At 36.4% G+C, this 15,958-nt stretch overlaps 1 protein-coding gene across 21 annotated transcripts in view; it reads right to left on the bottom strand.

Moving 5' to 3' along the window:
• The window catches only part of Epb41l2 (erythrocyte membrane protein band 4.1 like 2), a 181,447-nt gene that overhangs the window by 86,507 nt on the left and 78,982 nt on the right, over positions 1-15,958 (bottom strand). For all 21 annotated transcript variants that reach the window (XM_023564522.2, XM_023564521.2, XM_063233490.1 and 18 more), the window contains exons 2-3: positions 12,830-13,314; positions 11,953-12,168 (exon numbers count right to left, since the gene is read on the bottom strand). In XM_023564522.2, the coding sequence (XP_023420290.1) occupies positions 11,953-12,168; positions 12,830-13,300 (687 nt within the window). In that variant the 5' untranslated portion in view covers positions 13,301-13,314. The remainder of the gene's footprint in view (positions 1-11,952; positions 12,169-12,829; positions 13,315-15,958) is intronic.

Here is a 15,958-nt window from a genome sequence, read left to right as displayed (position 1 = left end):
CCTTTGAAACAGTGTGGGTCATCATTCACACATTAAAGTTATTTATTTGGGACTGAGGATACAGCTCAGTGGCACAGTACCTGCCTGGCAAGCACAGGTCATGAGTTTGATTCCCAGTACCAAAAAAAAATATAGTCACTCATTCAAACTGCTCATTGTTTGGCTGCTTATCTGCTTGATTTAAAAAACTAAGAACTTTGGTTCTACAGGGGGGAAAGTAGGAAGAAAGCATAAACACTTTTGTATTATAATGCTACTAAGGGACACCAAGAAATCATCATGCAACTAGGAATAAGAAAGCCTAAGTGGGAAAAGCACAAAGAAACAAGGAATAAAAATTTACAGTACAGGTTATTATGTTAACTTCAACATAAAAGCTACATTAAAACCTTTCCTTATAACTCAGAATTTCTGCTTGTATCTTACTATTTCATCCTTTCCAATGAAAGTGGAACAGGCCAAGTGTTGCTCGGTTTTCAGAACACATTCTTCACAGCCCAGGAGTTCCTTTCTCCTCAGGATGATTCGCACACCAGCTCCAGCCTAGAATCACTTGGCACTGTTTAACTTTTATATTATCTTCATAAGTTATACTACTTTATCAGTTTTACTAACATATGGATACAGGGGAGAATCCTGTTAGCTAATCTATGTAGTGTACCTCTGAAAGTAAAATCCATAAACAACTTTTTAAAATCCACACATTTCTACTTCTCTCAGCACAGGGAAAAACCAAATAAATATTTGGTGATAAAACTATTTCTGAACACACAAAATATATTTAAATGCATATTACTCTGAAAGCAAATTCATAAAATACTATGAAATATGCATATCTTAACATTCCATGTTCTTAAAATTTTTATATCATCATCAAGGGAGATCAGAAACAAGTCATTAAAACAAATTTTAAGAAACAAAACTTCATGTTCTTTTCATATTATTTCTTCTGTTATTAACCTTGAAAAGACAGAATCTTATGTTTATAAAAGAGCATAATCTGTTTGAAAAGACAAAGCAGTAGCTGTTAGATAATAAACAGGATGCCTTCAACTTCCAGCCAAAGAAGCACCCCAAATTTTTAAGTATCTTTTTAAAAAATTGCTAAGCACCACTTTCCATTAAAACACATTTCAGAAATCACAAGCAGCAAACTTCTGGAGGTTAGCACATTCTCTGTAAGCTATTTGCCTAGAATGAATTGTGACATTTGATTCATACAGGCTTTCTGTTACAGAAGACAGCTTATTACAGCATTCCTACTTGATTCACTTCAAATTGTTGCTGACAGACAGGAGGAGGAACAGATAAGTGAATACAGCAAATAGGTCATGGTGCCACTCAGTAGATTTCCTCTCTGGGTATCTAGACTGGTACACAGAATCAAGCTTACCTCCAGACAGGTCAAAATGCACCTTCGCAAGTGAAGCTCACAGTATCAAGGGCTAATTTGATTAATAAATGTAGATTTTTGTCTTCAGACTTCCTCTTCAGACGAATCCAAAAAATCCTAATTTTCTAACACAACTGAGAGTATGCATGTAATTCTGTTGCAGTTTATTTAAAGAAATATTAAAATAGAAACCTGATAGGTCATTTATCAATACTTTAATCATTTGGCCACCTTGCATGAAATAATTTCCTGAGTAATCCAGGATTTTTATAAACTATTATGCTGGATTGCATATAAGGTCTGTCAGGTTCAAAATGCTAGTATATTATATTATACAGTAATGCTATAAACACTAATGGTAAATTCTGTGCGTATTTCTACTAGGTGATGGTGCACACTGCCTTCGGCACAAGGGCTGAATGACAGAATGGCTACGCCAGCTGCAGCTTTGGTGAGATACATTAAACACCACTCACAGGCTCTGCCCCTCTTTAAGCCTGGAAGATTGAGGTAAGGAGATGGGAGAGGAAGGATTAAGGAGAACAATAGGCAGATTTTCTGACAGCTGGAAAATTAAAATTTTATCAGTAACACCTTTAATTTGTTCTGTAGAACAGAAAGGGCCATCATAAGGGAAAAGAGACGAAACAGTAATATAGAATGATTCAAAATTCAATAAGTTTAAACAAAAGATATTCTGTGGGTTTTGTAAGATTCAAGAGTAATTACATTATACCTCTTTATCTGATAAACCTTGACACAGAGTTAAAATTGTTAATGCCTACATATTTAAAAGGGTGAGAAAAATCTAAGTAGATTTTAAAGTACATACTTTATTCCAAAATTAACCTTTTTCCTACTGTGTCTTTTTTAACATTCTATAGTCCTGAAGTAATTTTTGTTTCAAAGCAGAAAAACAATCCAAAGATTTAGTTCCTGTTCTAACAGTTAGAGTAAAAACTTACTAAGTGGCAAATTACCAAGGACCTTGCATGCTTGGCAGATAGAGGCATGAGAAAGAGGAAGAAAGGGGCACTGTCTTTCTTCAAAATTATGTCAAGGTGGTTACTCTCACAAGTTTCTTACAAGTAAGTATCAAGTTAAACGCTTGCAAAATACCATCGATGTGAGGGCAAAGACAAAAAAAAAAAAAAATTCTCCTATTCCGAAACCAAATACAAGGAACCAGGAAGAGCACACGTGATGGAATTTCACAACTGCTCAGAAATGAAAATTATATCATTCTTTAATCTGCTGGAGAGAAGTCATTATTATATAAAAAGGATATTATTTTATTATTTATCATCTCTTTCAGTCTAGCATACATCCAAGCCAGAAAACTCCTTGGCCTAATGGCTATTCCAATTCAAGTGACAGAATCTCTAGCTTTTGGGAGCCTACATTTGCCTCCAGTCTATGAACTCCAATGCACAAGGCTGGTATCATATTTACCTCTGTACAGCTCTCACAGGTAGTTTCACAACCTTCTGTAGAAATGTAATAAATTATCTTCATTTATTTAAGGCCTTCAAGTATTTCTATGAGAAGTTAAGCTGCTATGTCTATTTAGAAAGCAGGGCAATGAAGGATAGAAGAAACAACCATGAAAGAAGGGGTTGATCACATATATATAGATATATAGAGATAGAGACAGAGACAGAGAGAGAGAGAGAGACAGAGAGAGAGACAAAGAGAGACAGAGAAACAGCAGATCTTTTTCAATTAGACAAGGTAGGATGAAAGCACAAATCAAGATCATTAATAAGCAAATCTTAGAAAAGAAGCGTAAGAAAATTATAAATATGCAAAAATAAAGAGAAATAAAAAATTACTTTTCTATGACAAGCACTTTAAGCAAAGTCCTACATTAATGCTCTAGAGGATAAAGAAAGTGCTTTTCATTAAGGAACTAACAATAATCCAGGTGAAAAAAATATATGCATGAGAAAAATCATACAATATCAGAATTTAGCTGTTGTCCAGTATAACATATCACAGGCCAGTACACACGGAGAAAGGAAAATACAAATTACATAACCAGAAACTCTTAGAGGAGGACAGACAACCCAGAATGTGCCTGGCTAGAACAATTTTACCAAGAGGAAGCACATAAAATTAGCAGAGTAAGAAGAGATCAAAAGAGAGCCTGAGGTGGATCCTAACAGTGTGAGTACCCGTTTCTGCTGCTGCCAGTCCTTTGTCCTCACGCTGGACTAAAATATTCTGCCACTCACATGGCACAGCAGCTCTTCCTAAAACAAAAAAGTAAGGCCCAGAATAGAATACCCATTTTGAATCTCTTTTTTAAGCTAATGAGATAGATGGACAGCATTAGGAAGAGACACTCCAGCATTAGGAAGAGACACTCCGAGGCCAGGGATTTAGCTCAGCAGCATAAGCACCTGCCTGGTAAGTGCGAGGTCATGAGTTCGATCCCCAGTACCAAAAAAAAAAAGGACAAGACATTCCCATCTGGACCTACCCACCTGGAATTTTAAGTTACACACAATATATACCAGTTAAACTATTCCCAACCCCTATATCATATGGAAACTGTTTATGAGATTTTATAGAATACCACAATCCTCCAGAAGGATCCATATGGATAGCTGAAATTATTTCGCTAATAAACATTGTAAGAGTTAGTACTATAATCAGAAAGACAAACAAACCTTGGAAGATGAAAGTAGACATAAACCATCAAGTAAATAAATAAAACCCCCTAGAAAACAGTGATACAGAATTGGATTTCTAAGAGCAGAACTCCACACAAAGATGGCAAGAGAACCTTGACACTTTCTGGTAAATACATTTATCACTAGGAACAATGATGAAGACAGCCTGCATTCTGATAGCCTTATTCATAATCAGGAAAAAATGGTTCTGACATCCCTGTGTAGGCAAAACAATGCCCTCAGTTCTCAGACAAAATCAACATGTGGGAACGACTTTCAGATGCCAGAGAAAAATGTGAGCAGCTCTAACTCGGAATGCACATTGACTCATGCTTCCAAAGGCTCAAGAACTTTCATGCTTATTTTCAAACTTGAAAATATATTTATCCTTATCAGCAATAGTAAACCCAGCTCAGCCCTAGAAAAAGCGGAAACAAAAATTTTATTCTTATTCTACAATCTGAGAAGAAAAGACAGGAAGTGACTTCCTCAGTACATGAAGAGATTCAAAAGAAAAGTAAACATAAATCTCTTATTTTATATCTATGGCTTCAACTAACCCTTACTGTACTTTTCCTTAGAGGAAAGAGCCCCACTGTTCTAACACATCATGTGCTTAAATGACTTTAACAGAAGTTACCATAAGAACCCAACTTCCAAGCCCTAGAGCCAGCATGCAGAATCCTATTCTTTACAGTTTGCCACATATCATTCAAATAGCACAACGAGATTAAAGGAAACATATCAGAGAATAGTAACATAGAGTTCCTTCATTAAAAAGTATGATAATCCTCAAAGCAAAGTTTGTCTTTGAGATTTAATTTATCAATAATAAGTTCATATAATACTTAAATTGCAGTTTTCATTGATAACGATGAATACTTAACACAAAGATTTCAAACAAATATACAAAGACAGAGTAGGCCTTGCGTCAAAATGAACACAAATCTACTACTCTACAAGCCACAGATAGCAACAAAGTCAAGTCATCACCTTAGTAGTTTTCAACTTAACTATAGTCATTCTCTGAAAATGTACTATTGCCCAATATTTATTGATTTTTTTACCATCTGGAAATCTGACAAAGTTGTGTGGGTTTATTCTCTTAATATTAACCTGTATTCTTTTTCTCCTCAAAAGAACACACACTTCAAAGACAATTAGTTTTGAAAACAGTGTAGTACTGCCTCTTTCGGCAGTTACCTTGCTCTACCTAACTTCTGAGGTTTGACCGCAGAAAAGTCTAAGCACAGATGATCCACAGGAGGAAGAAAGAATGCTGAAACAGGAAGTCAGAAAAGGCAAGGGAAAGCCAGCTTCCAGGGGATGTGCCTCTGATCCCCAGAAACTCAGAAAGTGAAGCAGGAGGATCTCTTGCCCTGAAGAGTTCGTCAGCCTGAACTACGTAACAAGATCTCATCTCAAAAAAAGGCAAGTGATATGAGGAGGAAGAAAAGATACAGATAGATCCTATGGAGATACATATATATGTATAGATAATAATGCTAATAAAATGTACTTAATAATTATATCTAAATAAAATGTACTTAATAAAATGTACTTAATAATTATATCTAAATAAAATAATCTGGGATTATTTTATTTAAATATATTTAGATATTTATTTATTTATTTATTTATTTTTGATATATCTAAATAAATAAAATAATCTGGGAATATTTTATTTAGATACATTTAGATATTTATTTAGATATATAATTTAGATATATTGGTATTAGGGAAACAAACAAAAATACCTGTAAGACTTATATTTCCTGATTTAAAAACATTATTCACTTAACACAGCAATACTGACCCTGAAGGTATTTTAAAGAGGTTCTTTCGTTGGCAACAACGCTGACAGGTTACCCAAATAGGAAACTGCCTAACTTACCCACTGCTTCAATCATCTCATATAAAACCAGCATATATCAAGGCACTGATGTGCAATCTTACCAATGTGTTGAACCAAAACATCCTCCTTAAAATATTGCACCTATACAGCTATTTAACATGTTCCAAATTTTAGTGGCATCTTGGCCTTGCTAAGTTAAACTGTAGCTCCTCACAGCTCCTCCTTTCCTGTACAGATCAGTTCTAATCTTCTCAAACAGGCATTTGAGGTCTTCCAGATCCTCAGCCTACTCCATAAAATTGCTGTTTTGCCTCCTCAAGCCTCTAACAGAGACCATATATGTTTCCTTCTGCTAGTGTCACTATCCTAAGTGAAAATAATTAGGTTTGCATGAGTGGGCATGGTATATAATCTAAAGATAAGACTAAAAATTACATGCACACATGGAAAGAAAACAGTAACTATGCTTATATGAAAAGCTAGAAGAGAAAAACAATCTTTACTAACAACAAACAGATGAGAAATCTATTCTCCCAAATCAACAAAGTATTTCCCAAACTATATTTGCCTCCCTGAGAACTTACAAACTCATGAATAGCTACAGTTTCCCACAATGTACTTCCCCAAATAGTACTCAGACACTGATTTCCGGTGGAGTACTACAAAAATGCAGATAAGCAGCATCTGTCACCGGATCAGTCTAAAGTCAGTGGTGAAACAGGGGAGCTGAGAGTGCTCAACCACATACACGCCAGCTGTCCTCTGGGCTCCACTCTGGAAGAGGAAACGAGCAGGTCTTATGAGAAGCAGACCCAGACGAGGGACACTACGCAACCGGAGAACCAAAGCAGGAAGGGAACTTCAATAAAGGGAAATTAATTTTGAAAAGCTAACAACTTACAAATTCTGCACTGCTAAAACAGCTACTAGAACACTGATCAATTAAATCCGGTGTTCAAATACAAAACTGGTGCTTCAATGGTACACAGACTCTGCTGTGGAGTATCACTAAAATCTATACAAATTCTGCTTTGCTTTGAAATTAAAAGGAAAAACAAGTTGATTCAGCACAAAAGCTACACAGCTTATTCATCATTTACTGTCCTCAAAAGTTATTCTTATACTGGCACATTAACTAATAACATAAAAATATAGACATTTACTGGTAAATTCAAGAAGTAACCCAAACTTGACAGAATACAGTCACATATCTCAGTAATCATATGAAACGACCTACACTGACCAGTTAACAAAATCTTCAAATGTTATTAAAAAACAAGTCTTCCTCAACAACATGAAGCACAATATCTACAAGAAGTGAAATGGTAAAAGATGATCGGGACAAAGCTTAATCAAAATACAGCTAATACAGTAATTATTAGATAAAATAAATCTGAGATACAATATGATGGTACACTGGCAAATTATCCAAGAACATATAATTGTTAACATATCTGTATCTAGTGTTCTAGCCTCAAATTTTATCCAGCAATCGTTTACGAAAATACCAAGAGAAACTATTAAGTCAACAATTACAGAGATTTTTAACACATCTAACAAACTAAAAGTTAAGTAATTTTATTGATAAATGTAGTTAATATATGATCAAGAAGATTAGAAATCTGTAAAAGCAATGAGATGATACTATGTTTTTCCACACTCAAAAAGAAATATTATAAAAATTGATTATATACTTGGCTTCAAAATAAACCCAAAATAAAAACAGAATCACTCTCTCTCTTTTGTCTTTTTGAGACAGTGTCTCACTATGCACTCAGGCTGGCCTTGAGCTCACTTTATAGCCTAGGCTGGTCTCGAACTCACAATGATCCTCCTGAGTGCTGGGATTACAGGTGTAAGCCACCATGCTCCATTATTTAGACCCGCAGTATGAGTAGTGTATTCTTAACAAAAGAAAATTATACACAGTACACACATACATATACTAACAATACACACAGACTGAAATTTTTAAAATAACATCTATAAAAAAAAAATCAGAGGTTAACAAAACAACCAAAACAGAATGAGAAAATATGAAGGAGTGAATGGCAATTAAAGGCACTACATTTCAAACTTATGCAGTCAACAAAAGGTACCTAAGGGAAAAAATTAAGAGCCATAGGTGTATTAAACTCATGGAATTGAAAGAACAGAATAATCCCAAAGAAAAAGATTAAAAGGGAACAAAATTACACAACAGAAAAGATACAACAGAAAGGAACAAAATCAAACTGTTATTTTGAAAAAAATAAATCTGTATCAAGAATAATAAAAAGATATAACAGCAGAAATGAAAAAGGAGTCAAAACTGAATACACGAGATGAGAATACTGTGCAAAGCTTCATGCCAATAACCAGTCAAATTAGATGAAATGGACAGTTTGCCAAAAACATGAATTACTAACACTGACTCAAAATAGAAACAGATCATTAGTATAAGGAAACTGAATCAATAACATAAACAAAAAACTATCCTCCATTCCCAAAATTTCCTTTAACTGCCCCTCCCAAGACAGTTTCAAAAGCAAGTTGCACCAAATTAAAAAAAAAACATAATCCTTCATTTATCCAAGCTTTTCTAGAAAATCATGAGAAGCAACTTTAAGAGGATTGTATATAACCCAGATAACAAAATTCAATGAAGACAATTGTTAAAATAGTAATGTATAAAATCCTAAATAAAAATGCAAAATGAATGCAGAATAATCATGGTCAACTGGCATTTATATCAGAAACTCAGGATTGCTTAACTTTAGAAAAACCAATGATTAATAATGTAAGTAATAGAATGGAAAACACATGATTCAGTTGAAGCAGAAAATATAGAATTAAATTCACCACACTTCCATGAAGTCTGAGAAACTACGAAAGAAACCTCCTTATTCTGAGAGAAAATATCTATTTTCAAAAATCCTATAGCGAAAAATAAGTAATAAAATAGAAATAATAAGCAACTCTGGAAAACTGCAACATCTCCTCGTCTTGTCTTCTGTGAGTTACACTCCATCTTCACAGCCTCAGTGATCGCCTACCTTCCTCTTATGAGAGATGCACACTCGCCTAGGGGTGACCCTCAGCCTGAGCCAATGCCAACGAAGTGAAAGGGCTATGTACCACTTGCAAGCACAAGATTCACAAGCTAGACTGTGCATCATGTTTCCCTTTTATCTGGGTTGAGATCTGAGTGTCCCCACTAGAGGCAACTCAAGCTAGAAGTAAAGATGATATGCAACACAGTCACAATCAACCTACCAAAAACATGAAACACAAGCGACAAATGAGCCACTTATTTTAAGTCAAGAGGAGTCAGGGGTTCTCTGCTCCTGCATCGTCATCCATGGGGCCCTACTAGACAAGATCTGGAAAGTGCACATTAGAAAACCGAGATGCTGCTTTACACACATTAAATTAGTAACTCTCCATCACACTGATGACGTTATGGTAAAGTGAAAGTCACTGCTCCAGGAATGTAAACTGGAGTGATCATTTTGATGGTATCTGGGAAAACTGAAGACATAAAATTGCATCTCATCCATCTAGCAATTCCACTTACAGAAATTTACCCTAAATAAGCTCTTGAACAAGTAAACAAGGAAACAGAGACTAGTATGTTCATAGAAGGACTTTTTAAAATTACAAAAGAAAGTGTAGCCTATTATGGGAATGAATATACTGATTTAATCATTTCAATGACTATGATAAGTTAAGAAAAAAGAAGATTGACACATAAAGACTTATAAAGAATAAAAAGATGGACTAAGATATCTACAATGTCTTTAATATTAGTTTTAAGTTATTAAAATATAATTGAGAGTTGGGCATGGTTGTACATGCCTGCAATCCTAACACTCTGGGAGGCTAGCAAGGAGGACCACATGCACAATCCCAGCCTGGGCGACACAGTGGCTTACTGAGACCTTGTCTCAAAACGTTTTAAGAATGGGCTGTTGATGGAGTCCTGGGTTCAATCTCCAGTACAATCAATCAGTCCATCAACAAACTAAAACAGGTAGCAAAATGGAAATACCTGACTGAAAATTTTATGGTAGATGTTCAATTATCTATTTTTCTGTAGTTTTTAAATTTTTCATCCCTTAAAAAAAAAGACAAGAGAAAAAAAATCTATGCCATAAAGTACACCATTCAGTCTTGCAGTTTAGGGATATAAAATTTTAGAGATGAAAGGGGAATTCTATATCCTGTACTTTGCAAATGAAGAAAAGTAGGCCCCTAGACATGGAATAATGGACTCAAGGTCCCAAAACAAGCTATCATGTTGGTTCTCAAAGACTAAAAGACAAGGGATGTTTGGCCAAATTCAATGTAATTAAGTCAACTTCAGAAAACAACAAGTATTTTCTTTACTGTCCCCAACCTAAGACATCGTCAGTGTCCTTCTCCACGCCACTCGCCACTCTCAGGCCCTCTCTGGGAAGGGAGGCGAATTTTTGCATAGGACGAGAGGAGAAAGGAGTGTTCAGAAGAGTAGAAGAAGGAAAGAAAGGTTTACGGTTGCTACCAATTCCTTCAAAATTCATGGCACACCCTAACCCTCCTGTGGTGGTGCTGAGAACCGGCCTGCAGGAAGCAAGCCACGAGGGATGTACTCTCAGCAGCAGGAACAAAGCCTCGGGAGAGACCCATGGGAACGGTCTCGTCCCTTTCACCTGTGAAGAGTCAGCACTGGCCCCTTCCACCACATAGGCAGAGAGCAAGGAGGTCCTGTTTCAGAGGCAAAAGCAGTTAGCAGTTCTCACCACGTGTGCACCTGCCAGCACCTTGGTTCTGAACTTTCAGTCTCCAAAACTGTGAGCAATAAATTTCTAGTGCTTGTAAATTACCAAGTCTAAGATATTTTGCCACAAGAACAAATGAAGAGAAGGATTTTTTTTACTCCTTTTAACTATTTATTTTCTTTAACCAACTGAAATAGAGCAACACTTAAAGTTCTAGATAGCAATAAAAAAGATAAAGGTAAGGACCATGAACAATATTTATTTTAGTACCCTTAACACCCTACAATATAATATGCATTCAAATATAGAACACACTACAGTTCAACTTGACCTGTTTTTACCAAGTTCAATGCTTTCACTGTTGTTTAAAGTATAACTTCTATTGTAAGTAAGAATGCAAGGAATTAAGGGGAAAGCGTATAACAGAAAACTAAAGAAAAGATCAGCTCTTATTTTAAATGGGAAAGACAGGTCCCATGAATGGCAAATGAAACTGCTTGATCAGGTGGAGAGATTGCTCGGCGCTACAGCTAACTTACCAGGGCTGGAAGCCTGGCTCCTCCCTAACAGCTGTGAAACTCTAGGCAGGTTATTTAACTCCTCTGAGCCTTACACCTCCCACTGTAACACTGGGAACACCAAAATAATAAACACCTTAAAGAGTCTTGTAAGTATAAAATGAGGTAATTCATTCAAAGCACTTCAGATACTTCAGTAAACATGAACTATTACTATATGTCACATAAGTAATGTAATTTAACTGTGAAAAGCAACAAATTCTAATTGACACACAACTATAAGATACTGGATATATTAACATTACACTGGCTTCTGTCAGCATCAGAGAAAATGAAGTATCTGTTTTGCTAATCATATGTGTTTTCTAATGGAACTTAAATAAATGGTCTAGATGTTGTTACTCTCTCAGATACATCTACCCCTAAAATTTCATTCTTCTGAAAGTCAACCTAGAATTCTCATGTGTCCTGAAGTAATCAGGACCAGTATTCCAATTATTTAACGTTCATTCAGAACAGACATACACAAGGGCGCATGACCAGCAAGTGCACACTGCCAGAACAGCGTCCCTGCGGCATATCCAAAGGGTCAGGAAGCATTGTTTGTCATGAAATGGGAATCCTCTTCGACATTGCTGTTGTTGTAAATGCAAAATTGCACCAAGCTACACACAGGAACTTGGTAAAACACAAAAGCATACTCATTATGCCATGCCCCTAGTAAGAAACTGTCCCTGGCTTTCATCCCACGCTCTGCGCGGCTCTGTCCTACCTCCAGGTCACAGCTGTACTCAGTGCCATCCAGGAGGACCACTTTACACTGCACAGTTTTGGTCTTCTTGCTGGCTTTCTGAGAGTCATTCTCTGCTTTCAGCTCATTGGTCTGCACTTCCTTCGTCTCCCTGTTTGCTGCTTCTCCTTCTGATTTGTCTTCCTGTGTTTCCTTAACCTTCTCCTCTCCTCTCTCCTTCCTTCCTTTTTCAGCAGGCTGCCAAGGAAAAACAGTGCTAAAATTAGCCACTCTGCAGAAGATAATGAAAAGGAAAATCTTTAGTAAGTGTTATGATCAAAAAGCTTAATATTTTAAAAGATTGGAAAATTATGCCAGTAAGGATATCACTCCTCATCTTCCTGCTACTGCCAATTTTCTCATTTTGCCAAGTTGGTTATTTCACATTAAATGAATAACAGACACTATACGCCCAACTACAATTTCAGTATCACTCGAACAGAATTTCTGACTAAAATTTCAGACCATGGCAAAACCTGCACTTCACCAGGCAAACAAAATTGCACAGAATCTACTATTTACTGCTCACTAAATACTTAAATAAACCAGAGAAACATTAAAAAGCCTCCTTTTTACAATGAAATGGGCCAGGAGTCTGAGAATACACACTGAGCCTAACAGAAACCCTTAGGAACTTCTCTGTATGTAGTCTATATATATTGTTGATTTTTTTTATTATTGTGGAAATATATTTTTAGAGGAATGGTAGGAGAAGCCTGAGGTATATCAACCCCAGAACTATATTCCAGCTACATTAGGCAAAGCACTTATCTCAATACAGGAAATCTGGAAATGATCCCAACAGACCCTTCTCTTTACGTGGTTGCTATCATTCCCAAACAGTCGCTCTCAAACACACCTGCGTCTCAGCGTGGCCCTCGGCGGGCTGGTCTTCACGGACATCCACCTTCACCTCCAGGTGTGTCCTCTGGGCCACTTCCTCAGTATTGCCCGTGGCCTTTCTTTCTTCTTCAGGAAGGGAGTCCTCTTTGTCCAAGGCTTGTTCTTCCAAGACACCTTGAGGAGGCTCAGTTTTAGCTCCTCCATCTTTGGCCACCACTAAGTTATAGGACTTCTGTTTCTTAAGCCATGGGGGTATGAATCGAGAAATCCCTCTACTCTCAGATCGATCCTTCTCTCGCTTCTGGCGGCGGGGACCACTTTGGCTTTCAGCTGCAGGAGATGGCTGGGAGCCTTTTTCCTCCTCTTGACTAGATGACTGATTCTGCTGATTTTCTGCCGCCTCTTTAGCTTGCTCCTTGGTTGTACCTGCTCCCAACTGGTCAGAATCCTTCTTCACTTCAGAGGCAGAGCCAACTTCAGTAGTCATGGTTACAGCTTACACTGCAATAAAACAAAACCAAGAGATGCTACTTTACTAAGTCTGGTGACAAGAAAAAGCAAAAGGCAGGGTGGGAAGAGGAATGGCAGAGATCACAGGGAGAAAACAGGTTGAGAAAAAAGGCTCATATGCGGTGGGAAACATGGAGACCACTCTAACTTTGAGAATTCTCTATCAGAATCATAGAACCTGAATATCACAACAGCATTGCCCGATGCTATACATACAGCTAGAACTTAAGAGTCACCAAGACTCAAGCAAAGGGTGATTACATTGATTTGGTTTCAACTAATTACAGATAATAAATAACCCCCAAAATCTAATTTTTTAGAAAGTATTTTTCTGTGTACTTGGTAGCCTTTATTCTGTAATAAGAAAACAATGCCAGTATTGTCAGAAAGTACCAAGACGCATATCATTACAATTTTATACTTTAAAATCAAAATCTACAGGGGCTAGGGATTTAGCTCAGCAGCATAAGCACCTGCCTTGAAAGCAGGCAGTCATGAGTTTGATCCCTGGTACCAACAAAAAAATAAAAATAAAAATCTACAAAAATATTAAGTATTATAAAAATAAAATTTAAATGCTGGGTGTTTAATAGCGAGAAATTAAATTAAAAACAAAAAATGTATTGTTTTGCATTCCAATATTGAGACCTATAATTCACTATCATTATTTTAAGGCAAAAATTAACTTTCTGAGAAAAACTTCAAACCATAATCAAAATTCCAAACCATTTTGCCAAACTCAAACACACTTTCCTCTGTGTATCTGATTGTTAGAAAAATATCTAAAGGCCCAAATTCAAACCAAACAAAGACACTGTGGTGAAAAATACATCTCATGACTGATCCTATCATAAATAATGAAAATAAAATTTGAATTAAATTTAAAAATAACTGATTATCTAAATTTACACGCAAAAGGAGGAACGATAATCCACTTGAACATTTCTTATTTTGAGGGAAAACAGGGCTATTTATAGTAAACCACAGGGTAGATTCCTCCTGGTCTGTTGTTACTTTCACAATTGGCATGACTCCTGTGAAGACCAGACCAAGGCTCTGCGAGTCCTCGAATCATTCATGCACATGGAATTGGGATACATTTTGAAGTTTGTGTGAGGGATGTGTACACATCTATGTGATAATCCCATTACTGTGTTGGCATGTTACGTCTGGGTTTCTAAAAGTGTCCATAATGTCACAATCCATGAGAAAAAGCACGCATCATTTAACATGCAACCAAGCAGAAAACCATCATCAACAGAGGATCAGTACTGCTTAGGTAAGAATCTGCATTATTGAAAATTATTATTCTTTACTTTCTAATATTAAAAAAATGGCACATTCCAAGGTACTGTTTCTATCTCTAGCCTAAACTACTCACCATAACATTATGCTGCTGCTTAAAACCGTTGCCCTTACATGGAATCAACAGCAAGCAAAACAAAACAGGGAGATACACAACTGTAATGCACAAAGAACGTCAAGTAAGGAGTTAGTTTATGCTAACTATTAGGACCGGACGTTTCCAGAAAACCTTGTGAGAACCTGGGCTACTTCGAAACCCTTCTGGTTAACACAAACCTGAGCACAGAACAGGACAGATGTGACTGCAAGCTGAGAGTCTCCAGTCCTTTGCTGAGTGATGTGAGGCATCTGATCTCTCCCAGTAGAATCAAATGTATAATTTTAAGACATAAGACTTACAGAACAGAAAAGTATTTCTCCACTTCAAAAATTGTGCATGGGTGAAGGCAAGTTTTTGTTCAAACTCTGAGATAAAATTATGCAACAAGCAACCATCAGTATAAAAGAATATTGGCAATGTGCAGACAGTTGTAATTTAGCCATTCTCAAGATCTGACAAAACTAAGTTTTGTTCTGCTACTGTTGTGACAGGAAGAGGACATACAGAGCATCTTGCAGATAGCTATAATCACTTCTTTTGTTCATTTCCCCAAAGCCTATAGCCCAAGGAAAGTCTTTTAATACCCACTATCTTCCATTAAAGTATCAAACATGAGAAAAACAAATGTAACAACCCAAAGGTAGAAACGACTCAGCAACTACCTACGTCCACTTGGGAAATATTACAGTGATTCTTCCCAAATTTATCCAACATTTACAAGGTGGAGAGATGGGAATGGGAAAATACTGCCTGGAGACAGAAAGAATAACACAACAGGCAGATGAACAGACTGCATGGGCTAGGGTTAAGATTAACAGTGGAGCGTATGCACAGCATGCATGAGTATCAAAAGTTACTGCCAGTAACTAGTCCTTTCCCTGGTAAGTTTATTTTTCCTAGGTATCAGAAGGTCTAGAAAATTCTTACACTCTATTCAAGAAGGTACAAATACCCAAAGAAACTGTCAGTTTATAATATATCATGAGAATACACACATTTTTTTAAATAATCTAGTGTTGCTCACCCTAATTATAATACACCATACGCTATTTACTGATTTTTAAAGAGACAAAGGACCTATAAGAAAGACTATTTATATGAAGATATAAATTAATATCTGGTTTAAATTAAGCCCATATATTCAAAACACATGAATGGCAAGCCTTTGCTAGTTGAAGTCTAGGGAGGATCAGGTTTCATTCAAATCATGTATTTCCTCTGCCATTCCTC

Source organism: Cavia porcellus, unplaced genomic scaffold, assembly GCF_034190915.1.
Source record: "Cavia porcellus strain 051 isolate PalLab524CR breed Dunkin Hartley unplaced genomic scaffold, mCavPor4.1 scaffold_22, whole genome shotgun sequence".
Lineage (NCBI taxonomy): Eukaryota > Metazoa > Chordata > Mammalia > Rodentia > Caviidae > Cavia > Cavia porcellus.
This window is presented reverse-complemented; position numbering and strand designations above follow the sequence as displayed.